This window comes from Pituophis catenifer, unplaced genomic scaffold, assembly GCF_029215685.1.
Source record: "Pituophis catenifer annectens isolate HBS135680 unplaced genomic scaffold, rPitCat1.0.hap2 SCAF_17, whole genome shotgun sequence".
Taxonomy (NCBI): domain Eukaryota; kingdom Metazoa; phylum Chordata; class Lepidosauria; order Squamata; family Colubridae; genus Pituophis; species Pituophis catenifer.
This window is the reverse complement of record NW_027256897.1, coordinates 3,723,551-3,751,422: the sequence shown is the minus strand read 5'-3', so window position 1 is coordinate 3,751,422 and position 27,872 is coordinate 3,723,551. Positions and strand designations below refer to the sequence as shown.

Genomic DNA, 27,872 nt, shown 5'->3' with positions numbered 1-27,872 from the left:
CCTTTTCACCGATAACTTGAGGTTTAGGGACTTGATATACATGTAAATTTATTTTAAATCTAGATTTCGGCAACAACCCTGGGCTGCCCTGAAAATGAGCCAGAGGCAGAATTGCTATATTTGATATACACCTGTCTGCTTCTGTCCCTAGATTGATTTCTTAGCCCTAATTCTATTTCAAGAGGGGGGGGGGGTTTCCCCCCTACTCCTCCCTCTTGGTGTTAGATACATACTTGGCTGCAGGTTGAGGGTTTGGTAACCTGTGTCAGAAGCAAGTGATTTACAGCCCCAGAGACCAACCGAATCACCAAAAAAGGAAATATAGAGACCAAAACACCTCTTCACCGGCAATAGACCCACAAATGACCAGAGATTAATGCAAAACCAGGGATGAAATCCAGCAGGTTCTGACAGGTTCTGGAGAACCGGTAGCGGAAATTTTGAGTAGTTCGGAGAACCGGCAAATGCTACCCCTGGCTCGCCCCAGAGTGGGGGAGGGAATGGAGATTTTGCAATCTCCTTCTCTCAGGAGGGAATGGGGATTTTGCAATATCCTTCCCCCAGGAGTGGGGAGGGAATGGAGATTTTGCAGTATCCTTCCCCTAGAGTGGGGAGGGAATGGAGATTTTGCAATAACCTTCCCCCAGGAGTGGGAAGGGAATGGAGATTTTGCAATATCCTTCCCCCAGGAGTGGGAAGGGAATGGGGATTTTGCAATATCCTTCCCCCAGGAGTGGGGAGGGAATGGAGATTTTGCAATATCCTTCCCCCAGGAGTGGGGAGGGAATGGGAATTTTGCAGTATCCTTCCCCTGCCACACCCACCAAGCCACACCCACCAAGCCACGCCCACATAATCGGTAGCAAACAAATTTGAATTCCACCACACCGCAAGACCAAAAAAGCACCAAGCTCAGAGAGTACCAAGGACCCCATAGTCCTCCTCCTCCTCCTCCTAAATCCCACTCCCTTCTAGCATTGATGATGTTCCCTAGTTGGGTGAAGAAACATCTGCAAGAAGACCACCAAGCTCAGAGACCATTTGCTGCGAAGGAATGATGGGCCAGCTGGCCAGTTGTAAGAGCTGAGGCTGCAACCCTCCAGATGTAAGAAGAAGAAGAAGAAGAAGAGAGCTCTGTTACCTGTTCGGATATATCCCACTACCCGGCATGCGTTTGGCTTGGTCTTCATCCTTTGGGAAACCATGCAGGACCCAACCTCGAATGTAGCAATCCAGTCTGTTGATCCGTCTGGACAGGAGTTTGATGACAATCTTGTCTGGCACTAGAGGAGGAAAAAAGAAAAAATTTTGAGAAGGAGGCATGACAACAGGAACCGAAGCGGTCAACACCATCAATGAAACAAGGTCCTAATTTTAATATCGTAGCATCCCACACAAAGTTTGGAATGTAAGGGTATCCTTTGGGACGCGACCAACACGTTCTCTTTTTCATATCACTGCTCCTTGGCAATTTGGGATGAGCAGACAGGTTGACCTCAATTCCGGGAGATGATGGAGCCTTCAAGAGCAATAATCCAAAATAGCTTTCCACGGTCTCCTCGGAATGGGAAGGCAGGAAACGCTACGGAGTCTCTCCTAAGGAGATAATTTAGCTGGACCAAGAACATAGGCATAGAACACAGAATAAAAGAATCGGAAGGAGCCTTGGAGGTCTTCTGGTCCAACTCATGCAGGAGACCCTTGCAAAGCATCCCTGGCCTGCTCTCGAGTTGCCATAGGCAAGGAGGATGGGAAAACGGCAAAGCAGCACAGCAGCCAAAAACAAAAGCACATCCCAGACACATCTCTCTCAAGGCTGTCTCCCAGGGTCACCCACAGAGGCTGGAGGGGAGTGATCGCTACAACCAGCAAAATTGCTCCATTGGCGAATGTGACTGATGACACACCCTGGGGGGAGGGGAGAAACAGGGTCAAGTCTGGGCCGTAAATTACATGGGGTCAGAGTTGGCTTCACTTGGATGACATGAACTTTATTCACTTTATTGATATTAAATTTAAATTAAAATATTAAGTTAAAAGTTAAGGGACCTCTAAGGTCCCTTCCAAGTCTTATTATTCTGGAAGCAAATAAAATACAAGCTTCCCTTGAAGAGAACAAACAGCACAGCTTGCAACCGGCCACATTGAAGCTGTAATCTCTCCGGAGGCTGCCTAAACCAGGCAGAAAACTGCCCGCCTTCCATTTTCACTGCTAAAAACAAATGAGCCAGGCGCACTCAACGGCTCCGTGAGGTTGTCAGGAATGCCGGCTGGCCACGGAGCATCGTTGCCATGAGGGTAAACGAAACAGCTTCTCCTGCATCGCTTGGCCTCAAGCGAACGACTAGGGCGAGAAGCTGAGCTTGGAGACGTCTGATGAAGTTGTCAGCTGCCAGGCTTTCAAGGGATCAGGACGGGCCCAAATTTCAAGCTGTCGCGGCTTTCCTTTTTATCCTGAAGGTGTGCAGGTTTTAGCCTCCGTCTCGCGCTCGGTTTTTGCAACTTCCCAGCTGTTGGCCCTTGCCTGTCAGATGACACTAAGGACTAGAAACCTGGGCTTGAAAGAAAAAATGAAGGAAGAACGGAAAGTTGACTAGCTCGGTCTAGTCAATTACGCGTCTCTCCGATCCATCCCTCCCCTTCCGTGTCTCAGTGTGCCACCAAATGGGGCCAGCGTTGCCAAAGGCATGTCGATAGCACCTCCGAATCTAAAATCGCTTTCCAGGTTTTCAAATGGCATCTTAGCATATATATACTTAGCGGCCCGTTTTGGATGTAGGTAAGTACAGGGCACGCATGGAGGCTCAGGGAAGGTGAAAAACGGGCCTACCGGAAGTTCGGAAAGACCGGAAATGGGCCTGTTTCTGGCCTCTAGTGGGCCTCCGGAGCGTGGGAAGGCCTTTTTCACTCTCCCGGAGGCTCGAAAAAAGCCTCCGGAGCCCGGGGAGGGCAAAACGTCGCCCCTCCTGCCATGGTACAGGAGGCCAACTAGGCCACGCCCACCATGGCCACACCCACCCAGCAATCAGGCAGAGAACCTCTTGCTAAAATTTTTGAAGCCCACCCCTTTATTTATTTATTTATTTTTTAAATTTGATTTATATGCCGCCCTTCTCCGGAGACTCAGGGCGGCTTACAATGCGCTAAGCAATAGTCTTCATTCTTTTTGTATATTTATACAAAGTCAGCTTATTGCCCCCACAAACTGGGTCCTCATTTCACCTACCTTAGAAAGGATGGAAGGCTGAGTCAACCTTGAGCCTGGCGAGATTCGAACTTACAGTAATCGCAGACAGCTGGTGTTAATCACAATGCTATCGGTCTGCTGAGCCACCCGGCCCTTATCCTTCACGCACACACATTTATTTATTTATATTTTAACGGGACAGCCTCTCGGCGTTCTTCCGAAAGGGCTCGCTATCCGAAGGCCCGAAAAGATGGATCCGTAACGGACTTCAAAAACCATGTCAACGCCGCCAGTCGAAAGCACACATCTATAATGAGAACCAGAACGAAAGGCCATCCCGATGCTCCCTTCGCTCCGGTCCGATTTGAAGCTTTTTGTTCGATATCTTTGCTTTCTATAAAGATGGAAGAGCTTTTGACATGTATTGACCTACCTTCTAAAACCTATATAAAACCTTGATATTCATGAGTCATGCAATGGGCTTCTTTGGGAGAAGGCTGGGAGGAGCTGTCCGTTCCTTGCTGCTGAAATTTGGAGGGTTCTTTTGATACCCTGGCCCACTTAGTTTTCTCCCTCCTCTTAGATACGTTTCCCCCCTCTCCCTCCTTCCCCCAGTAGGTCTAAAGCCTTCCATCATTAATTCAGATGCCTGAGGGTTGAACTCGGGGTTTGACAGTTAACATCTTGCCCTGATTACCAGCCTACTGCCAAGGGCTACTTCTACTTGCTTGGCTTATCATCTCTAAATTCAGCAAAGCGCCAGAGCAGAATATCTGGTTATTCCCACAAAGGTCAGGTTCGTTTAATGTTATTGGGATCCTCCGGGCGGGAAAGGGGAAACCCTTCTTCTTGCTGACCACAAAGTTTGGAAGAGTTCTTTCTTTCATGAAACGCGCTGGGAAATACGAGGATCGGGCCTCTTGGCTAGGGGAGGTTTCTTCCTAAAAAACGAGGCGGGACTGATGGGTGTTGTAGCTTCAGTACGCCTGGATGAAACCAACCTGGGTGAAATGGGAATGCAGGAATCCATCCAGCAGGAGAAATGAGCAAAGAATTAAGACCGGGCTCTTTGCCGGAGCAACATCTCCTTATTGAAGGAGCTCTCCGTGGTGCTGAACGTGACTCTGAACTTCTTCCATTCATTGTTTGTTGTCTTCAGATCTTGCCTAGCACCCTTTGTCCGGATCCAAAGAAAATACGCAGGGGACGCTGCAACAGCCGTTAAGTGTGAGGATCAGTTTCATTGTAACTTTGAACGGTTACAAAATGAACGGTTGTAAGTCGAGGACTATCTAAAAACATCTTGGTGGTTGTTAACAAATCCCTAATAGCCATCCATAACAAAATCGTGTGCAGCTCAATCTTCTCACATCCAAATTTTTCTCTTCTCTTCTTCTCTCCTCTCCTCTCCTCTCCTCTCCTCTCCTCTCCTCTCCTCTCCTCTCCTCTCCTCTCCTCTCCCCTCCCCTCCCCTCCCCTCTCCTCTCCTCTCCTCTCCTCTCCTCTCCTCTCCTCTCCCCTCCCTCTCCCTCTCCCTCTCCTGATCTGTTTTGCCTTGATCGGGTTCTGTTTTGTTCTGCTTTGGTTTGTTCTCTCTGATTTGTTTTGTTTTGTTTAACAATGGTTTGGGGATCAGGTCACCAAAATTCACACCTAACCCACTGCCCCAACCAAACAATTCCAGGCATCGGAAATCTCCAGGAAATGTCCCTTAAGCACGCCAGCTTTAAACATTTAAGAGAAGAAGGCAAAAGATCCAGAACTAATTTTCATTCTAATTCGCTTCGGGCTACATTTGTCCTAAGGTCAATGGGTCATCTTTAGAAGATGTAATAAATCGGCCTCTTTACAAGCCATAAAAAAAAAAAAAAGCCGTAATTTCAAACTGGTGAGGTTACGAGAGGTCAAGATCGTTGCTCACGGCCTCGTTTGAGAGACAATTTGAGTAGAAACACCGGGGACCTGTCCAGAACATCTTCCCACCTGTGACGGTGTCAAGGGAACGTCTTTTCTAATCCTTTCACCAAGATAAGCCTTCTCGGGAGCTTCATTCCACCCTAAATGAAAGAGTTGAGTTTGCTTCAGTCCTTTTCCTTTGTGCTTTTTTTCCAAACCAATTTTTTTTTTTTTTTTTGCCCCTGCATTTTTTTGGGGTCTCTCCGTGGGTGGGTTTCTCTTATTTTACTTTTTTTTCTCCCCTTTTCTTTCTTGAGCTGAGACTTCTGGAAGATTCCAGCTTTTGAAGACTACTTCTGAAGCCACCCCTCGTCTGGGAAACCGCTTGACGGGGCTGCATGCAAACGACGGTCTCCATTGGAAACCAAGAGTTCAGAAAACCTTCCAACTACGGTCAACATAACAAGCGCGGGAGATATCTGAGGCCATCATTATTTTCTTAACGCCAACTGCGGCTTTCCTTCACGCGCTGCCTGTGATGCGCAGGTGATAAAACTCGACATCAGCGATGTTAAGGAAAATCGACAAAGCTGAGCAGCTTTTGTCGATTATCTAGCGCCACCTACTGACAGGATAAACTCCCTACAAGGTAAGGCAAAAGGTGGAAGGTAGAATTATAGCGCAGGAAGGGACCTTGGAGATCTTCTAGTCCAACCCCGTGTCTAGGCAGGAAACCCTACACCACTTCAGACAAATGGTTATCCAACATCTTCTTGAAAGCCTCCAGTGATGGAGCATTCACAACTTCTAGAGGCAAGTTGTTCCACTGGTTAATTGTTCTCCCTGTCAGGAAATTTCTCCTTAGTTCTAGGCTGGAGAATAAGTCAATTCTCTGTCCCAAAAGAGGCAACTGGACTTCCTTGAGGTGGCTTTGGGCCAATCATCAGGAGACGGTGAGGACTAGTCTCTCCTTAGGCGTGAAAGCAGGCTGAGAGACTTTGGGCCAATCACTAGGAGACGGTGAGTTCCAGTTTCTCCTTAGGCGTGAAAATCAAATGGGTGACTTTGAGCCAGCGCCTGCCTCTCAGCCCAACCCACCTCGCAAGGACGTTGTTGTGTGGGAAATAGGAAGAGGAAAGCGTGTTGGATGTGTTCGCTGCCTTGAGTAGAAATATTAAGGTCAAAACACTAAAGCGTTTTTATGTTATGTAAAAAATGCTTTAGTATTTTTAAGTTATGTATTCAAGATGGACAGTGATTAATTTTATATATATACACACACACACGTATTTTATGTATGGGTGTACATACATACATGTATATATAGCATGTGTATATGTGTGTTATGTATGTATACACTTTTGAGACCAGGCAACAGAATTTCATTTTTAATATGTATCAGTGTGCCCACAGTAAAAAAATGACAATAAAGGTTATCTGTCTGTCTGTCTGTCTATCCATCTATCCTATCATCTATCTATCTATCTATCTATCTATCTATCTATCTATCTATCTATCCTATTATCTCTCTATCTCTCTATCTATCTATGGTATCTATCTATCTAAAGGCAAGATACAAATAAAAAAAAAGCTAGAAAAAAGATCCAGAGCACCCCATAGAAATATAAACATTCTCGTGACTATCAAATTTTGCCTCCAGAAGGAGAAACACTTTGGCTGTTTCTCCTTCTCTTTCAGCGAAAAAACCCTCTTAACAATTCCCATGAGGGAGAGAGAGAGAAAAAATTGTGAAAAGTTTTGATGCGACGCTCAGAAGCCAGCATACATCCCAAGTGATATTTCAAAAATATCGTCAGAGGGGAGCCAAAGTCCCCTCTTGAAAACGCATTCATAAAATGGGCCGTTTTTTTTTAAGAGCCCCTAATAAATTGCCAATTTTTTCCCCCTTCGCTGAAGATCCCACCCAACCCAACCTTCAAGGCAGAAAGACCTCAATAGACAGGTAAACAGAACTTGAGGAAATAAAAGAAAACACCTTTATTTGCTCCGATTTTGGATTCTGCATAGGGCTGTTTAGGTGAGTGAATATATTAAAAGAGAGAGAGAGAGAGAGAAAGAAAGGGGGGGGAGGAAGCATTTTTCCCTCCAGTCTACCATCTCTCTCTCACACACACACACAAGTGAGGAAGTATGACTACCCAACCCTTACAGCTTGTGAAAAATTAAACTCGACGGATTCAAACTGTCCTATTTCCACATCAAAAGGGAAGGCGCGCTGAGCTCTTCCCAAGTTATCTTCAAACGCCAGCACTCTAGAAAGTTTCATGAAAAAAAGAAAGAGGAAAAGAGAGAGAGAGAGAGAGAGAGAAATAGAGAGAGAGAGAGAGAGAAAGATGGGGGAGAAGAGAGAGCCTGGAGCTCCCCTAAGCCCTGTGCCCCTTACCAAAGCCTCCGCCGTCTCTCTTTCTTTCTCTTTCTCTCTTTCACCTAATTATACCCTTGTGAGTTTATTAATCAACTTGTAAATTATTTAGCAAGTAGCCACGCGCTACTACAAACACACGGTATAGGAGGACCAGCGGAGGAGTGGAGGGGGGGGGGAAACCCAGCTAATGTCCCCAAGGATTTCTTAGCGATGTTGAGCCAGCGTGTGGTTTTATTTATCAAATAAAGAAGAAATAAAACCCAATCTTACCTCTCAGACAGGGAAATTTACCTAGCCTTTCAACTCCTGGAGAGGCTGGGTAAGTTATGTCTTCTCGAACTCCTTTTTATATATATATATATATATATGAAGCCGAGGAAAAGAGAGTGGGGGAAAAAGACCTTTTAGAGATTAAGGTGGGGGTAGATGTTGAGGGTGAACCAAGGAAGCGATCCCAAATCTCCCTGGTAGATCCCAAATCAAGGAGAACGGAAGGAAATGAAAAGACGCCTTTCGGATCAAAGGAATCGTCCCGTTTCTTTCTTGTTTGCGGTAAGATTCCCAAAGCCTCCCCATCCTGTTTCTGCTCACTTTCTCCAGCCACGAGTCTAATTTTTTTTTTTTTTTAACTCCCGGTGGGAGAAAATTCAAATAGGATTTCTTCTTAAAGGAAAGGCAAAGCAGGACCTGGGTGAAAATGAAAACGCTCTTGGTTTTTTTTTATTTTAGCGCAAAAAGCAAGAGCAAGAAACGTAAGAATTTGGAGCAGAGAGAAGGCTGAGGTTTTGTTGGTTTTGTTTTTTTTAAAATTTAATTTAATTTATCGCATTTCTATGCCGCCCAACTCCCAAGAGACTCTTTTTTGTTCCTTCTCTGCCAAACGAGAACAGCAAGGGAAGGATCAGCTGTGCCGCATGATTTAGATTAGCTAGAAAGCAGGATTTCCTGCTTTTTAGCGAATCTAAATCGCGCTGCACAGCTGATCGTCGGACATACCGGTTCGCACGAATCAGTAGCATTTTTTTACTACCGGTTCACGCGAACCGGTGCAAACCGGCAGCATTTCACCCCTGCTTATAGGGACCTGTCCCCAGGAACAAACATGGCAAGGTATCATAATTCAATTTTCTTTCATTTATTCCCACAATCCGGGGGATACGTACTTCCACAAATCTGTCACCCTTCTCCTTACCTGGCCATCCTCCATCAAGGTACGGCTTAATGAACTGGCCAAGTTTGGTATCACTGGTAGCGGCTTCCTTAAGCATTTGCCCACAGCAAACTGAGAAAAAGGAGAAATGGGAGAAAGACAAGGTTAATTTTTAAAAAGGTGAACAAACAAAAAGAAAGAGGGAGAGAGGAAGGCTAGACGAGAAAAGGGGAGCTCAGCCGAGAAGAAGCAGAGACAGAAAAAGAAGATTAATTTAGAAAATGGGGAGGAAAGAAACTCCCTACAGTCAAACGGAGGTGATTTCACCCTTCTGTGGACTGTTCAAATGTCAAAGCCAAGATAGGAGAAGACATCTAAAGTAGCATCCCAGGAGTTTTGAGTGCTTGGGGAGAACTTTCCCTCCCAACAAATCTCAGATCTTCTTCTTCTACAACAGTGTTGGCGAACCTTTTCGGCACTCAGTGCCCAAACCAGAACTCGCGTGCATGCATGAGTGCACGTGATTTACCGGAGCGCCGGAAATCCAAAGACCTGTGCACACATACCTGGTTTTTGGGCATTTTTTGGGCCATTTTCAGGCTGTTTTTCGGGCTGTTTTCAGGCTGTTTTTTGGGTCACAAACAGCCTGGGAAACAGCCGGAAAACAGCTTGGAAAATGGCCTGTTTTTTGGCTGTTTTTGGCTATTTTTCGGGCGGTTTTTCAGCCTGTTTTCTGGCACTCCAGTACTGGCAGAGTCCAGCTGGTCAGCACGCTGGAAACCAGAAGTGCGTATGGTAGCGATGGCACACATGCCCACGGAAAGGGTTCTGCGTGCCATCTCTGGGTTCTAGAGCAATTCTTTCTCAAATTTGACAACTTTTCAGATGTACGGACTCCAGCTCCCCAGAATTCCCTGGGGCAGCATGCAACTCACTTATGACAAGAATCTTATAACAAGAATGGAAATTGTGGTCAGAAATCAAGGACTATCCCTATAGGGGGTGGGTGGGGAGGAAATCCACAAAGGAAACAAAGAAGAATATTTACGGAGCACGAACCGTTGATGAGCCCGTATTTCTGAGCTAGCAAGGCCGCCTGCAAACTTTTTCCGGATCCTGGAGGCCCACAGAGAAGAATCCGGGGTGAGAAGGGAGTGTTTGTCTGAGGCGGTTGTTTAACATGCGACAGAACTATTAAAAAAAGAAAGAAAAAAGCAGAAAGTGATGCTGGCAATGACATAAGGGCAATGATTTTCCATTTTTGAACACAGGGATGGAGTTTGGCTCTCTCGTGCCTGCAGAGAACGTCACGCTCAACATTACAAATGTACTACTGTTACTCATTTTTACAGTGGCAGAAACAGAATTACAAATTATCCATTCTTTTCTGCTGACGTTTGCAAAGATCCTACAACAGGCAAAGCCCTCTTAACAACAGATAATTCTTACAGTGATCTAACAGGCAGCTCCTCTAATATCGGGACCACTGGTGAAATTCAAAATTTTTTATTACCGGTTCTGTGGGCGTGGCTTGGTGGGAGTGGTTTGATGGGCGTGGCAGGGAAAGGATACTGCAAAATCCCCATTCCCTCCCCACTCCAGGGGGAAGGATATTGCAAAATCCCCATTCCCTCCCCACTCCAGGGGGAAGGATATTGCAAAATCTCCATTCCCTCCCCACTCCAGGGGAAGGATACTGCAAAATCCCCATTCCCTCCCCACTCCAGGGAGAAGGATATTGCAAAATCTCCATTCCCTCCCCACTCCAGGGGAAGGATATTGCAAAATCCCCATTCCCTCCCCACTCCAGGGGAAGGATATTGCAAAATCCCCATTCCCTCCCCACTCCAGGGAGAAGGATATTGCAAAATCTCCATTCCCTCCCCACTCCAGGGGAAGGATATTGCAAAATCCCCATTCCCTCCCCACTCCAGGGGAAGGATATTGCAAAATCTCCATTCCCACCCCACTCCAGGGGAAGGATACTGCAAAATCCCCATTCCCACCCCACTCTGGGACCAGCCAGAGGTGACATTTATTGGTTCTCCGAACTACTCAAAATTTCCGCTACCGGTTCTCCAGAACCTGTCAGAACCTGCTGGATTTCACCCCGATCAGGACCATATAAGAGCCGAGGTAGTGCAGTGGTTAGAGTGCAGTACTGCAGGCTACTTTTGCTGCCTGCCGGTTGCCTGCAATTTGGCCATTCGAATCTCGCCAGGCTGAAGGTTGGCTCAGCCTTCCGAGGTGGGTAAAATGAGGACCAAGATGGTTGGGGGCGAGAGGCTGATTTTGTAAACTTTAATTTAATTAATTTAATTTAATTTATCACTTTTCTATGCCGCCCAACTCCCAAGAGACTCTGGGCGGCTAAACCTCTTAGAGACGGCTATAAAAGCACTGTAAAGCGGTATATAAGTCTAAGGGTTATTGCTATTGCTATAATGCTGATCAGTCATTGCTGGGAGTACAGACGATGCTAAAGGCTGGTGTTCTGTTTGCAGAAGTTCAGTGGGGAAGGGTTGGGAGGCTAGTAAGACATAGGACATAGCGGGGCATGGAGGCAAGCTAATACATTGGGGTCCTTGGCACTCTCTGAGCTTGGTTGTTTTCTTGCAGATGTTTAATGACCCAACGAGTTAACATCATCAGTGCTAGAAGGGAGTGGGGTTTGGGAGGAGGAGGAGGAGGAGGAGGAGGAGGAGGAGGAGGAGGAGGAGGAGGAGGAAGAGGAGGAGGAGGAGGAGGAAGAGGAGGAGGAAGAGGAGGAGGAGGAGGAGTGTGGGGTCCTTGGTGCTCTCTGAGCTTGGTGGTTTCCTAGCAGATACTTCATGACCCAGATAGGTAACAGCATCAGTGCTGGAACGGAGTACGGGGTCGTCCTCTTGTTTATATACAGATAAGCAGTTATTAACACCAGACAAACAATCAAGGAGAAAACAATACCCTACCCAAGGACCTTCCAAGGAGCAGTAGTTTATCCTATCAGTATTGGTGGGAGTGTTCTTGGTGGCTTCTTGATTAGGTTGTTGTTTACTGTTAGCTTGTTTGTAGTTCCTTCACTGGAATACTGTTTACTGCTTGATTGTTGGTCTAATATATTAATTAATATCTCTGCTTATCTGGGAGTTGATTTCTGGGGATACTTACCTAATACATATCAGGAACCTGTTCCTTATCCCATTACATAAATGATCACTTCAGAGGCTCCCAATTCATTGCTATAACAGTAACAGAGTTGGAAGGGATCTAGTCCAACCCCCTGCTCAGGCAGGAGACCTGTACTAGGGATTTGAACTGCCGAACTGCTGACCTTTCCAATCGACAAGCTCAGCATCTTAACCACTTGAGCCACCTAGCCAGGCACTGCATCCCTTACTGCTGAAGGAAACTTGCTGAAGCTTTCAAATGTACAGATACTCCAAACCCTAGTTGCTCCTAGTTTAAGAGCACAAGTTGAACCCCAAGTAAACATCAGCTACAACAGACCCAGCTTATGTCTCTTCTTCCCCAAACCGGCATATCCAAGATACAAAGATATCAGGCTAACCAGCCTGCTTACAAATGATGCTTAATTTGCAGTAAATAACCAAGTTAATTAGGAGTAATGATCCCCTAGACTCCAATTCTAATTATTCTTTAAAAAAAAAAAAAGGAAAGAAAGAAAGAAAGAATTTAGATGCCTCCACTGGAGAGAGAAAAAAAAAAGGAAGAAAGAAAGAGGGAGGGAGGGAGGGAGGTTTGTTTATTTTTTATCATTCCAATTTTCAATTTCTCTCACTGCATTATTAATTAACGATAATTAATATTCAGGCCGCGCGCCTGCATTTGCAATCTGAGGCATGAATTGTTTATGAACGATGATGTGAACTTTTAAATTTAATTAAGTAATTTAGAGGTAATTAATTTGTAAACTCCAAATATAAACTTCGGCTGGCTTGTTTAACTTAAAAAAAAATATAGAGAGAGAGGCCTTGAAATTGGCGAGAGGCCTTTTTTTCCGAAACGCATAAACACGAAAGTGAAGTTGTGTAAAGAGGCCATCAGCGCCCGACGGCTGAGAATGTAGCGATTACTTTTTTTAAAAAAAAAAAAAGGCTGATTTTACAGCAAACGATTTCTCCCGTTTTCTTATTGAAGAGCCGAAGCAAAAGGAAACGAGCTGTGCCCAAAGCCAAAAACTGGTGGTGAAATTGCAAATCCCAGGAGTGGGATTTGAACCCCCAAATCCCACTCCTGGCTGGCCCCGCCCACCCCACCCCTCCCCTCCTAGGACTCCCCACGCAGCCTGTTTTGGATGCAGGTAAGTGCAGGGCGTCCACGGATGCTCGGGGAGGGTGAAAAATGGTCCTACTGGTTCCAGAGCCTGGGGAGGCCGTTTTCGCCCTCCTGGAGGCTCGAGAAAAGCCTCCGGAGCCTGGGGAGGTCAAAAATGCCCCCCACCCTGCCGTGGTGCAAGAAGCCAACTAGGCCACGCCCACCATGGCCACGCCCACACAGCAACTGAGCAGAGAACCCCTTGCTAAAAATTTTTGAAGCCCACCCCCTGGGTACGTCCAACCCTGTTCCTACCTTGCCAGAAGGCATCTGCGCAGGGTTGATCGGCATTGATTAACTTGATGGATTTCCCAAAGGACTGGACTATTCCTGGGAAGTTCCGGTGATATCCCAGCAGCCTCTGAGAGGTCTCCTTTTCAGATATGCCTTTAGGTGCCTTCAAACGCCAACGGATGCTGTCGTCGGTGGGCCAATCAAAAGTCGTATGATACACCTCTGGGATAAAGACCATACGTGAGTCAGGTTTGACTTAAAAAGTTTGAAACAATATTTAATCATCTTATTCTTGGAGAACATTTGGAAGAGGAGTTTCATGGAACATCTGAGATACAGCATAACAACGAGGATCTGTCTCTCTACTCGTCCCTCTACCATGGTTATCTCTCAGTGTTCTGGATGAGAGAATAGAATAGAATTTTTTATTGGCCAAGTGTGATTGGATACACAAGGAATTTGTCTTGGTGCATATGCTCTCAGTGTACATAAAAGAAAAGATACGTTCAACAAGAATCATAAAGTACAACACTTAATTATTATTTTTTTTAAATTTGATTTATATGCCGCCCTTCTCCGGAGACTCAGGGCGGCTTACAGTGCGTTAAGCAATAGCCTTCATACTTTTGTATATTTTATACAAAGTCATCTTACTGCCCACACAAACTGGGTCCTCAATTTACCTACCTTAGAAAGGATGGAAGGCTGAGTCAACCTTGAGCCTGGCAGATTTGATCTTACTTTAATTGCAGACAGCTGGTGTTAAATTACAGTGCTTCTGTCTGTTGAGCTAAACTAGGCTCTATGATAGTCGTAGGGTAATGATAGTCGTAGGGTACAAATGATGCAAGCCACAAAATTACAGTCATACAGTCATAAGTGGAAGGAGATGGGTGGTGGGAACGATGAGAAGATTAAGATTAAAGATTAAAAAAAGAGCCTTGGTGGCGCAGCGGACTAAACTGCTGTTAAAGTAGCACTTAGCTGCCAGCTGCCTGCAATTAGTGCAAGTTCAAATCTCACCAGGCTCAAGGTTGACTCAGCCTTCCATCCTTCCGAGGTAGGTAAAATGAGGACCCGGATTGTGGGGGCAATAAGATGACTTTGTATTAAAAAAAAGAACACCGCTTTGGGGGGGGGAGAAAGCCCTACTAAGCAGGTATATACAAAAGTATGAAGGCTATTGCTTAATGCATTGTAAGCCACCCTGAGTCTCCGGAGAAGGGCAGCGTATAAATCGAACCAATAAATAAATAAATAAATAAATAAATAAATAAATAAATAAATAAATAAATAAATAAATAAATAAAAGTAGTGCAGACTTAGTAAATAGTTTGACTAAGTCTGCACTACTATTAATCTTCTCCAGTCCGCGGATCTAACCATTGCAGACTCTACAAGCTTTAACGGATAATATCTGGAGGGCATCAGGCAGCCAATTCTGCTTCAGAGAAGTTCAGAATGAGAAGGGATGAAAGATGGATGCATGAGAAGAATGAGTAGGGATGACATGATAGCAGTGTTCCAATATTTGAGGGGCTGCCCCAAAGAAGAGGGAGTCAAGCTATTCTCCAAAGCCCCTGAAGGCAGGACGAGAAGCAATGGGTGGAAACTAATCAAGGAGAGAAGCAACCCAGAACTAAGGAGAAATTAACAATTAATCAGGGGAAAAGATTTGCCTTCCCGAAGTTGTGAGAGTTCCATCACTGGAGGCATTGAAGAAGAGATTGGTCAACCATTTGTCTGGAAGGGATGGCAAACCTTTTCGGCACCGAGTGCCCAAATTGGAATATGCATGCAGGTGCGTGCATATACGCACGCTGGAGTACTGGAAATTTCAGACCATCTGGCCGGCGTGCACATGCCTGTTTTTTGACTGTTTTGGGGATCATTTTCAGGCCTTTTTCCGACCATTTTCAGACTGTTTTCCAGGCCAAAAATTATCCTGAAAACAGCCGGAAAACAGCCCAAAAAATGGCCTGATTTTTGGCCGTTTTCTGGCTCTCCAGCACCCGGAAAGCAGAAAAGCAGCTGGCGATGGCACGCATGCCCACAGAGAGGGTTCTGTGTGCCACTTCTGGCATGCGTGCCATAGGTTCGCCATCACGGGTATTGGGTTTCCTGCTTGAGGCAGGGGGTTGGACTAGAAGACCTCCGAGGTCCCTTCCACCAACTCTGTTATTCTGTAAACTCGGATGTTTGCTCCCTTTCTTTTACTGTTCGGTTAATCTTGGTATTTGTCCAGGATGATATAAGGTCTCCTGCTTGAGGCAGGGGGATGGACTAGAAGACCTCCGAGGTCCCTTCTAACTCATTTTCCTGTTATAAAAATACCACCCAACTGTGGATTTTGAAGTCTAGCAAAAAAAACCAACCACACAGATCTCAGTCACCTCACCAGAACCGTCGGGAGGGCAGGGCTGCGTGACGGTATGAGAAAGGGGGAGATTGACAAAATCTGTTCTCCAAACTTCTGAGAGGACCAGGATAATTTTCAAGATCAGACAGTGAAACTTGGGCCCCAAAGTTTTTCATTGGCCGTCGTGGATTTCCAGTTTTTGCAGAACCGCGACGACCGTCGACAGTGAAAATCCCCCACCCTCGAGAGTTGTACCTCCGGTGATTTCGTCCACTCTCTTTCCCAAATTCCGCTCAATCAGCACGATGTCGGGAGCGTACAGCACCACTGGGAAAAAAAAAATAATGTGAGGAAATCGTTAGCAATGCAGGGCTGAAAATTGAGGTGTTGTCGTTTTTTGTTTTTTTTTACCCCTGTTGTGGTCCGCCAGCAGCCTGCGGAGCTGGCAGCGGAGTCGGACAGTGAGGAGGCTGGGGAGGAACATGGGCCAGTCCTGGAGTCTGGGGAAGGCCCGGATGAGGGCTCTGCGTCGAAGGCAGAGATGGGGCCAGGGCCATCTGGGAGTGATGCACGGACTCCGGAGCCCCCAGAGTCGGACAGCAGAGAGACAGCAGAGGAACGTTAACCTCTGACTGGCTCGGGAACAGAAACTTTTTGGGCTCAAAACTGCGGTCATAAGCCAAGGACTACCTGTAAATCGCAGCACATGTACAGCAGCCAGGGTTCAAAGTTATTGGCTATGAACTAGGAAGCGTTCAAAGAGAATTTGACAAGGCGAAGTCCGTACCGACATGTCTAGGAATGATACCCCGCACTTGTAAGCACTTGGCAAGTTCTCGGCTGTCAGGGAAGCCTTCGAGAATCCAGCCCTGGAGGATAAGACAGGCAAAATTAATCTCTCGCGCTAAAGAGCACGGGCGCGAAACACGACAGGGGAGCAGGGAGGGCTTCCTGCTGTCAGAGGAGACAAGTCTGGGTTCTCATTAACGTCCCACAGGTGGAAGCCAAGCACTGACCCAGTGGATGAGTCTGGGAAGAGGCTTCGGTCTCAGCAGGAGATTCTTTGAGACCCTCAGTGGTTCTCTCCGCCAGAACAGAAGGCTAGCTGGTCGACAAGAGGAGAAGCCCCACCACTCTCAAAGGTCTGGTCAGGCAGGCAGGCAGGCAGAGAAATAGACAGATGATATAGATTAAGTAGGGAAGGATAAAGAGAGAGAAAGAGAGATGAAATAGATGGGTGGATGGATGGATGGATGGATGGTAGGTAGGTAGGTAGACACAGGATAGATAGATAGACACATACATAGATACAGACAGAGAGACAGATGGAGAGAGAGAGATTAGGTAGGTAGGTAGACTCTGATAAGAGATAGATAGATAGATAGATAGATAGATAGATAGATAGATAGATAGACAGACAGACAGATGGAGAGAGAGAGATTAGGTAGGTAGGTAGATTGAGATAAGATGTAGATAGATAGATAGATAGATAGATAGATAGATAGATAGATAGATAGATAGATAGACAGAGAGACTGACAGACAGACAGACTGACAGACAGACAGATGGAGAGAAAGAGATTAGGTAGGTAGGTAGACTCAGATAAGATGTAGATAGATAAGTTTAAGTTTTATTAAATTTCTATTAAATTTAGATAGATAGATAGATAGATGATAGATAGATAGATAGATAGATAGATAGATAGATAGATAGATAGACAGATAGACCGACCGACCGAAAGCTGGAGAGAGAGAGATTAGGTAGGTAGGGGGACTCACATAAGATGTAGATAGATAAGTTTAAGTTTTATTAAATTTCTATTAAATTTAGATAGATAGATAGATAGATAGATAGATAGATAGATAGATAGATAGATGATAGATAGATAGAGTAGATAGACAGACAGACAATTAGAACAAAGGCAGGAGGGAAGGAAGATAAGAAAGAAGGAGGAAGGGAAGGAAGGAAGGAAAGGAAGGAAGGAAGGAAGGAAGGAAGGAAGGAAGGAAGGAAGGAAGGAAGGAAGGAAGGACGGCGTGGAGGGAATAGAAGGCAGCTTGACAAACAACTTGTCTATAATTAAGCCTATTTCAAAGTGCAGGGCTAATGCATTATAAATAAGCCCCTCTAGAACGGATATATGGGTCACTCTCTCCCTCTCCCACCCCGCCAAGGTTCCTCCGTGCCGAGAGCCCGGCCTATCCCTAATTAGACTACATTATCCACCGGCTTGACACTTCAGTCAAACGTCCACCGCCAAGGTGCCCCGCTCGCTCGGCTTGGCGCAGGTTTATTGATATTCCGCTGGGCTCCCTCGGCCGAACCTCCACCCACCCCTCACCCTCCCCACTCCCAGCGGCCAGCTTCTGTTTTATCCCACATCAAAAGGGCTGCACTCCTCGCCCGCCTGCCTGCCCCCCCCCCCACCGCTGGCTGGCTGCCTGCCTGCTGCCCGCCTGGCGCAGAGCTGGAGGTCTGAAACAGCTGCGAGCAGAAATGGTATCACAGGAGGGACCACTTCCAACAGATGTTGGAGAGGGGAGGGGGAGGAAGGAGAGGAGGAGGAGGAGGAGGAGGAGAGGAAGGGACGGGGAGGGGGGCAAGAGAGAGGGAACAGCAGGATGGGGAAGGAGCCAATCTGAGTTATATATCATGGCTCCCCCGTGGCTCGCCATTAAGGAGTCATTCCTAGCATCTTCAGATGCCCAAGACTTCCATCGGGAGGGAGCAGTGGGGCAGGAGCCCCTTCTACAGGTAGTCCTCGACTTACGACCGCAAGCATTTCTGCGGCTGAGCGAGACGTTCGTTAAGTGAGTTTCGCCCCGTTCTACGACCTTCCTTCGCCCCGTTCTACGACCTTTCTTCACCCCGTTCTACGACCTTTCTTGCTCTTGTGGTTAAGGGAATTCCCGCAGCGGTGAAGTTAGCAAGAGGGTCGTTAAGTGAATCCAGCTTCTTCCCCCCCACCCCACCCCAACCCCCCCATCGACTTGGCTTCTCAGAAGGTTGCAAAAGGGGAATCACGTGACACACACACCCCCTGCCCGGGACACTGTGACCGTCATAAGCATGAATCGATCGCGAATTGTCTGAATTTTGATCGCGAGACTGCGGGGTGGGGTGCTGCCAACTGGGTCATACTGTAAGTCACTTTTTTCAGTGCCGCTGTAACTCCGAAGCGCCACTAAATGAACTGTTGTAAGTCGAGGACTACCTGTACGATATATCCTGCCTTTGCCTGCCATTTTAGCTCGTTGGTCTATTTCAAAACCAAGTTGGAGCTACCCAGCTTTTTCTTGGAGCCTATCGATTTATTTTGCTGAGCCGCGGAGAAGGAAGAGCTGCCTGACGAACTGTAACACCGCAAAGTTGCCGAAACCTTTGGCCCCGCCGGCTGCCAGCCGCAGGACTTAATGCCCGTGGCCCTTGTGCTGCCAGACACACTACACACGCCGTTGTGATCGCTCGCGATTCTAGCGGCATCTGCATTACGGGGAACCAGCCGCCCAGGGTCCTGAGAGCCCCATCGATCAATACAAAAGGGCTCGTAGGAGCTTCCAAGCGACAGCGTTAAAACCCCAGAGTGTCACCACAACGGCGCACGAAAGCCAACAACAACGGGCAAGAGGTGGTGGGACAGAAAGCCGGGCAATTAAGGCCAGCCGAATGACACCGGGAGGAGAAATAAAAAGAGAAAAACGCGAAAGGAAACAATATAGCCTGCAGGCCCAGTTCACACAATCTTTGGACATTTTTCTTCCGGGCGGTAATATTATACACCGAGCTGTCTTCCATAAGCTGCCTTGCCGTAAATCTGGCTGGAGGTTGTAGGGAAACCAAGATTTCCTTACCGCTTTTAAGCAACTTGGCTTTCCCCCTTGGGTTGGAATTGAACGCGGGGGGGGGGGGGGGGGCGGCTTGCCGGTTATTGTAGACACTGAATCTCGGGATCTGTGGTGATTCTTTTCCCTTGCAGAATAGATCCAGAATAGATTTGTTATTCCACCTCGATTTTCAGGGTTGTTCTGGACCTCGCTTCGGTGTTGCTAATATATCCCCCCTCGGTGTGACAGGACTGAGCTTGGAAGTGATTTTGTTTTAAGCACATAGAATAATTGAGAGGGTTGGAAGCAGGGGTGAAATGCTCCCGGTTCGGACCGGATCGCCCGATCCGGTAGCGATGGAGGCGGGTGGTTCGGAGAACCGGTAGCAAACATCCCTGCGCCCCCCGCCCCATGCCCAGCTGAGCCGCACAATTATCAGAGGCTTTTTTTTTTTTTTTTTTTTACTTTTAAAAGCATTTTTTTCTACAACCTCTTCGGCCGAAAAAATGCTTTTAAAAGTTTTTTTTAAAAAGCCTTTTATTTTTTATTTTTTTTATTTGATTTGATTTGTATACCGCCCATCTCCAGCAGGACTCAGAGCGGTGAACAGCGCGAGATAAAACAGAGCATACAAAATTTAAAAAACAGTTTAAAAGGTAATTAAATCATGATGATCGCGCGGCTCAGCTGGGATTGTCAAAGGCTTTTAAAAGAAAAAACAACAACCCTTTTTTTCTTTTAAATGCCTCCGACGATCCAAGCTGAGTTGCCTGATGGTCAAAGGCATTTAAAAGAAAAAGAAAAAAAAAAAGCCTCTGCCGATCAGGCAACACAGCTGGGATCGTCAGAGCCTTTTGAAAGCATTTTTTTTTTTTACAACCTCTTCGCCCGAAGAGGTTGTAGAAAAAATGGTTTTAAAAGTAAAAAAGAAAAATTGGCCACGCCCACCCAGTCACATTACCCCCACCCCCACCAAGCCACGCCCGCAGAACCGGTAGTAACGAATTTTAGATTTCACCCCTGGTTGGAAGGGACCTTGGAGGTCTTCTAGTCAAGCATCCTTCTGGACAAATGACTGTCCAAACTCTTCTTGAAGACCTCCAGTGATGGAGCATCCACAGTTTCTAGAGGCAAGCTATTAATTGTTCTGACGTTCAGGAAATTCTTCCTTAGTTCTAAGTTGCTTCTCTCCTTGATGAGTTTCCACCCATCGCTCCTTGTCCTGCCTTCAGGTGCTTTGGAGAATAGCTTGACTCCCTCTTCTTTGGGGCAACCCCTGAGATATTGGAATACACTGCTTTCATGTCTCCCCTAGTTCAAATCTCAGGTCCCCTCTTTGCAAGCTCTCGGTCATACGTACGCTGCAGAGGCAGTCATCAAGCTTCAAGCGCTCCTCAACCAGTTGGGCCCACAGACTTTCAGAGATGTTCTAAAATCATTTGTTAAAGACAGAGAAGGGACAGGTGAGTTAGAGAGAATTAGACCCGGATTCAATGTCATCGAGAAACATCCCAATCAAGCAACCAGCGAGAACTGTTAATACAGACAGGGCAAGCCCCCCCACCCCCAGAATATAAAACAAGAGCAAACACCACTTTTTCTAGCACTGATGAGGTTACCAAGTTGGGTGATGAAATGTCTGTAAGAAAATAACCAAGCTCAGAGAGCACCTGGGACCCCACAGGCCTCCTCTTCTCTCCCTCCTCCTCCTCCTCCTCCTCCTCCTCCCCCTCCCCTCCTTTCCACAAACCACACTCCCTTCTAGCACTGATGACATTATCTAGTTGGGTGATGAAATGTCTGTAAGAAAATAACCAAGCTCAGAGAGCACCTGGGAACCCACAGACCTCCTCTTCCCTCCCTCCTCCTCCTCCTCCCTCTTCCCTCCTCCTCCCTCTCCGCTCCACAAACCCCACTCCCTTCTAGCACTGATGACATTATCTAGTTGGATCATGAAACGTCTGTAAGAAAAGAACCAAGCCCAGAGAGCACCAAGGACCCCACAGTCTTCCTCCTCCTTCCAAACCCCACCTTCCTTTCTAGCACTGATGACGCTACCTAACTGGGTGACGAAATGCCCTGCAAGAAAACAACCAAAGTCAGAGAGCACCAAGAACTCCGATATAATCTTCCTCCTCCTCTCCGCAAACCCCACTTCCCTCTTAGCACTGATGATGGTGCTAAGTTGAACCCCGAGCTACAAATATTCTCTTCGATCGTTAGTCTAGTTTTTGTGTGATCCAGCTTCGGCACGATAGATAGGCTGTGCTCCAGAATTTCATCCGTTTTCATCCGAAGAGACCCATCTACATTAAAGCATCTCCAGCAGGCAACTGTAGGATTCGGCTGACCAGCCTAAGGCTATCGGCAGAGAAAGCTTTCTCTATCAGTTGGGTAAAATATACATCCAGGTTTCCTTGGAGCTGTGCTAAACTATGAGTTCACGGCCGTCTCCAACTGCTTTACTTAGCCACAAAGGCGGCGTCTCAGCAGCCTCGGCCTTAATCCATTATTCCTGATTTCTTTCAACCCCTTTCTTATTTTTTTCCCCTCCCCTCCTTTTAAACATTTCCTACGGCTTCTCGCTTTTTTAACAAAATAAATCTCCAAGCCCTTTTACCGTGAAATCGGAAAGGAACGGTGTCTTTACAGCCCAAAGAGTTTGACCCCTGAGCTACAAATATTCTCTTCTATTAGAACATAAACAGAGCCAGAGTGTTTATAGTGGGGTTTATATGGTAGCTACAGGAAATTCCTGCTGATGTAACTTAGCTGGGTAATGAAATGTCTGCAAGAGAAAAAAAAAAAACATACCCCACCAGCTCAGAGACCTCCTCCTCCTTCCCTTCTCTTCTTCCTCCTCTTCTCCTCTTCCTCCTCCTCCTCCTGCTCTTCTGCCCTCTTCTCCTTCTCTTCCACTGCACACACCCCTCTCCCTTCTAGCACTGATTTTGTTACCTAGCTGGGTAATGAAATGTCTGCAAGACAACCATCAAGCTCAGAGACCCCGCAGTTGTCGTCCCTCCTTCTCTTCTCCTCTTCCTCCTGTTGCTCTTCTCCTCCACTCCACAAATCCCTCTCCCTTCTAACACTGATGACTTTACCTAGTTGGGTAACGAAAGGAAGGAAGGGGTTCCTTCCTCTGCAAGGAAACCACCCAGATCAGATTGCACCAATGACCCCCACAGTCCGCCCCTTAAACCACCTGGAAGTCAACCGTGCTCCTGTCAGAGGAGCAGCTGGCAAACAAAGCTAGAAGTTGGCGGATCGGCATCTTTTAATAATTCTTAGAAATTTTTCCCCCGCTCTTCCCCCGACAAGAAGAAACGGCTTTTCTTCAAAGGAGCCAGGATGTAAGCTGTCCAGGATGGGGTACCGGGAGAACAGATCCCGTGGAAGATAGGTGAAGGGTGGACTAAATGACCCAATTAGGCCTTTTCCCTAAGTCCCCCGGTGACTCAAAGCCTGCTCCAAAGCAGGCACGTTAAGGCACCCGAGAGCTGAAGACGGGAAAGAGAAACAACTCCGCGGTTTCTTGGAAGTCTGAGAGTCTCGCCGGGCGGGCGCGTCAAAAGCTTCCCGCAGCCTCTCGCGGCTGGAGACATTCCTTGGCAGCTTTGAGCCTGGTCACTTTACAAAGGTGCCTCATGCTGCTCTCGGAAACCGCCAGCCTCGCTCGGCCTGCTTTGATGTGTCATTTCAAGAGATCTTGGGGTCTGGCCCAGCAAAGGGTGGTGGAATCCAATTTAAGGCCCCCCCATTCCTCCTCCTCCTCCCCCATTCCTTCTCAACTCCTTCGGCTCAACGATGGAGGATTCTCATCCTCTCCTCGGCTTGCATGGACAGGATGAGAAGGAGCAACCAAGCAGGGGATGACGATTGGGTGGGGGACGACGACAGAAGGAGAGACAGCTGGACGGAGCTGCTTGTTCAACACGGGGAGGGGGGGGAGTCAGTTCCCAGCCTCTGGCTAGCTGTCTTCAGCAGGGGGAGGTGGTCTTCCCTGCCTAAACTGGGCAGGAGAATATTTCAGGCAAATCTTTCATGGGTCTGAAAGGATCTGGGACAGAATGAAAGAGAATGTTTCTAGCTCAGGGGACTGATGATGTTACCAAGCTGGGTAATGAAACGTCTGCATGAAAACAACCAAGCTCAGAGCTACAGAAAGCAAATCACCCTCACTAGCACTGCTGGTGTTACCTACTTGGGTCCTGAAGTGCCCTCAAGAAAACAATCAAGGTTAGAGCTACTTTCTATAAACATTGATCACTGGCCTGGCCTGGTTATGGGCACGTCACTCCAAACAGAGAGAAGGAGACCCAAATTAAGAGACCGTTTGGCCTAGTGGTTATGGCATCACGCTAGAAATGAAGAGAGGGCGAGTTCTAATCCTGCCTCAAGCATGAAAGCTGGCTGGTGACTTTGGGCCAATCAGATGGTGAGTTCTCTTCACACCTCAGGCATGAAAGTCAGCTGGCTGCCTTTGAGCCAATCACCAGGAGACTGGGGAGTTCTAGTCCCGCCTTAAGTCTTAAAAGCCATTGGGGTGATTTTGGGCCAATCACCAGGAAACTGGGGAGTTCTAGTCCCGCCTTAAGTCTTAAAAGCCAGTGGGGTGACTTTGGGCCAATCACCAGGAGACTGGGGAGTTCTAGTCCCACCTTAAATCTTAAAAGCCAGTGGGGTAACTTTGGGCCAATCACCAGGAGACTGGGGAGTTCTAGTCCCACCTCAAATCTTAAAAGCCATTGGGGTAACTTTGGGCCAATCACCAGGAGACTGGGGAGTTCTAGTCCCACCTTAAATCTTAAAAGCCATTGGGGGTAACTTTGGGCCAATCACCAGGAGACTGGGGAGTTCTAGTCCCGCCTTAAATCTTAAAAGCCATTGGGGTAACTTTGGGCCAATCACCAGGAGACTGGGGAGTTCTAGTCCCGCCTTAAGTCATAAAAGCCATTGGGGTAACTTTGGGCCAATAACCAGGAGACTGGGGAGTTCTAGTCCCGCCTTAAGTCTTAAAAGCCATTGGGGTAACTTTGGGCCAATCACCAGGAGACTGGGAATCCTAGTCCCATTTAGTCATAAAAAAGGCCATTGGTTGACTTTAGGCCACTCCCTCTCTTTCAGCGCAATCTACCTCACAGGGTTGTTGTTGTGGTGGGCAAAACAGGAGGGAGAAGCAAGATTGTCTACGTTCACCTCCTCGAGTTACTTACCAAGGGATAAAAAAAAAAAATCTCATCCATCCATTAAATAAACACAATCTCCTTCCCTAATACTTCTCCGCCGTCTTTCTCAACCGAAGGAGAGGTTCAGCACCTCGGACAGCACACGGGGGGAGAGAGACTGTGTTCTCTCGCTCGCCATATGGTTTGAAAGTTGGGTTTTTCTGGGATTTTCGACTCCGGTTCCTTTGAAGGGCCTCGAGTTGAGTTGCGGGCGGGAAAGCGCTCTTCACAGAATGCCAGCTGAGCCAGAGAGAGAGAGAGGCCTTAAAGCGGGCCCGTGTCAATTTCGTTAGCCGTTCTCCACCCTGCCATGTCTGATTTTTGCCAGGTCTTCATGCCTTTCATGTCCTACCCTGTAATAATCAAGGAAACCCTATAGGGTATCCTTGAAAGCGCCGGCTGATTAGCCTGAAATATGCTAATAATGAGAGTAATTAAGCCAAAGGGGATTTTTTTTTTCCTTTCCCTGCTCACAAACACACATTTGTGTGTGTGTGTGTGTGTGTGTATCCTCCAAGTCAATTGAGGTTTTATTGTGAATGGAACGAAAATCCGTCTTTGGCCTCCAGGAATAAGAAAGGCTCTGCGTTGCTTTCTTTGAGATCCATTTAGATTGATTAGATTGGTTGGGGCGATCGATGACGGAAGGAGCCAGAAAGCTGCATACTCAGGAAGCCAAAAATAAGTTTTCGTTTTATTCGTACCCTGCCTTTATTATTATTTTTTTTTACAAATAAGGCAACCCACATATCCAATGAACCTTCCTCCTCCTATTTTCTCCATAACAACAACCCTGTAAGGTTGGTTGAGCAAAGTCACCCGACCAGCTTTCATGCCAAAGGTGGGACTAGAAATTCCCAGTCTCCTGGTGATTGGCTCAAAGTCATCCAACCAGCTTTCATTCCTAAGGCGGGACTAGAACTCACTGTCACCTGGTGAATAGCCCAAAGTCACCCAGTTTTCTTTCATGCCTAAAACGGGACTAGAACTCACAATCTCCTGGGGATTGGCCCAAAGTTACCGAACCAGCTTTCATGCCAAAGGGCAGGACTAGAACTCACTGTCACCTGGTGATTGGCCCCAAAGTCACCCAGTTGTCTTTCATGCAAAGCGGGACTAGAACTCACTGTCACCTGGTGATTGGCCCCAAAAATCACCCAGTTGTCTTTCATGCAAAGCGGGACTAGAACTCATTGTCCACCTGGTGATTGGCCCCAAAGTCACCCAGTTATCTTTCATGCCTAAAGCGGGACGAGAACTCACTGTCTCCTGGGGATTGGCCCCAAAGTCACCCAATTGTCTTTCATGCAAAACGGGGACCTAGAACTCACTGTCACCTGGTGATTGGCCCCAAAATCACCCAGTTGTCTTTCATGCAAAGCGGGACTAGAACTCACTGTCTCCTGGGGATTGGCCCCAAAGTCACCCAGTTGTCTTTCATGCAAAGCGGGACTAGAACTCACTGTCACCTGGTTGATTGGCCCCAAAATCACCCAGTTGTCTTTCATGCAAAGCGGGGACTAGAACTCATTGTCACCTGGTGATTGGCCCCAAAGTCACCCAGTTATCTTTCATGCCTAAAGCGGGGACTAGAACTCACTGTCTCCTGGGGATTGGCCCCAAAGTCACCCAATTGTCTTTCATGCAAAACGGGACTAGAACTCACTGTCACCTGGTGATTGGCCCCAAAGTCACCCAGTTATCTTTCATGCCTAAAACGGGACTAGAACTCACTGTCTCCTGGGGATTGGCCCAGTGTTACCGAACCAGCTTTCATGACAAAGGCAGGACTAGAACTCACTGTCCACCTGGTGATTGGCCCCAAAGTCACCCAGTTGTCTTTCATGCAAAGCGGGACTAGAACTCACTGTCACCTGGTGATTGGCCCCAAAGTCATCCAGTTATCTTTCATGCCTAAAGCGGGACTAGAACTCACTGTCTCCTGGGGATGGGCCCCAAAGTCACCCAATTGTCTTTCATGCCTAAAGCGGGACTTAGAACTCACTGTCTCCTGGGGATTGGCCCCAAAGTCACCCAATTGTCTTTCATGCCTAAAGCGGGACTAGAACTCACTGTCTCCTGGGGATGGGGCCCAAAGTTACCCGAGCCAGCTTTCATGTCTAATTGCAGGACTAGAACTCTCCATCTCCTGGTGACTGGCCCAAGATCACCCAGTTGGATTTCATGGCTAAGGCGGGACTTGAATCTCACAATCTCCTGCTTTCCAGCTTGGTGCCTCAAGAGACTGCATAATGGATGGGGGCCAAGAGACTGAGAAGAAACCCTCCCTAGTTTCCTGGGCTGTAAAAGAGAAGGGGTGGGCGAGATTTGTACTTTCAGATTTGCAAGATTCTGTTGAACGTAGCCTTGGAATGAAATAGAATTAGTTTATCTGGTTGTGTTCCTGTCTGGTCTACCTGAGGAAGACTGACACCACGAGCCTCTTATTCCCCGACTCCGAAGGGTGTACGGGAGCTGTCCTTTTGATGCAAACGAACGGTGATAATTGGACCCCTCGTCGCACGCCCTGCCGAAAAAACCCCGGCAAAACGCCGCAATTTATTTTCCCCCTCGCACGCCGAGATGGCCTTGTTACTTTCCAGAAACATACCTCCTTTCTCTTCAGACGCTCTCGCACTTCACTGGAGAGGGCTGACCAATCATTGGTTAGCAAAGTCTCTCGGGAAATCCGGGGGATTATCAATTGTTTTACTCAGCCACATCGCCTGCAGGGAGATACAAGGTGGGAGAAAGCGAACAGGAGAGGAAGAGGTTGTGGGGAGGAAGAAATGTGTCTTTGCCACGAAATTATTTGAAGATTTTTTTTTTTAAGAAAAAAACCCAAAACTCTGCGTTGTCTATATGAGTTTTTCATTGGTTAGGGGGCCGCTCGGAAAGGGGAGCTCGCAGGGAAAAGACCCCCGTGGTGCTCAGAAGAAAAAGTCAAAATGATGCACGGGAACGGCTGGTTTAAAAAAAAGAGAGAAAGGAGAAATTTGACACAAGGGGAATTTGGGACAGTGACAATTATGGTGCCCGGGGAAAAAAAATGTCCTCCCCCACGTCTGTTCAAAAGCAGCGGAAGGTTTTTTCTTTTTTTCTGGAGGTTTCAAGCCAAGGCTGTTACCTATTTAACCTGGGCTGCTTTAAATGTGGATTGAATTTGATGCGGTTTTGGTAAATAGATAAATAAAAATCGATAAGTGAGGTGCAACGGAAACGGCCTTTTCCGGTGTTACAATGGGATGGTGTCGCCGTAAGCAATTTCCCCTTTCGGCCGAGAGCTATTGA

At 47.1% G+C, this 27,872-nt stretch overlaps 1 protein-coding gene across 1 annotated transcript in view; it reads right to left on the bottom strand.

Moving 5' to 3' along the window:
- The window catches only part of AK8 (adenylate kinase 8), a 54,996-nt gene that overhangs the window by 16,856 nt on the left and 10,268 nt on the right, over positions 1-27,872 (bottom strand). Inside the window, 9 exon segments of the mRNA XM_070955721.1 lie at positions 1,142-1,283; positions 8,662-8,751; positions 9,679-9,810; positions 13,192-13,392; positions 15,785-15,856; positions 16,317-16,398; positions 20,714-20,782; positions 27,193-27,291; positions 27,293-27,307. Of these exon segments, the coding sequence (XP_070811822.1) occupies positions 1,142-1,283; positions 8,662-8,751; positions 9,679-9,810; positions 13,192-13,392; positions 15,785-15,856; positions 16,317-16,398; positions 20,714-20,782; positions 27,193-27,291; positions 27,293-27,307 (902 nt within the window).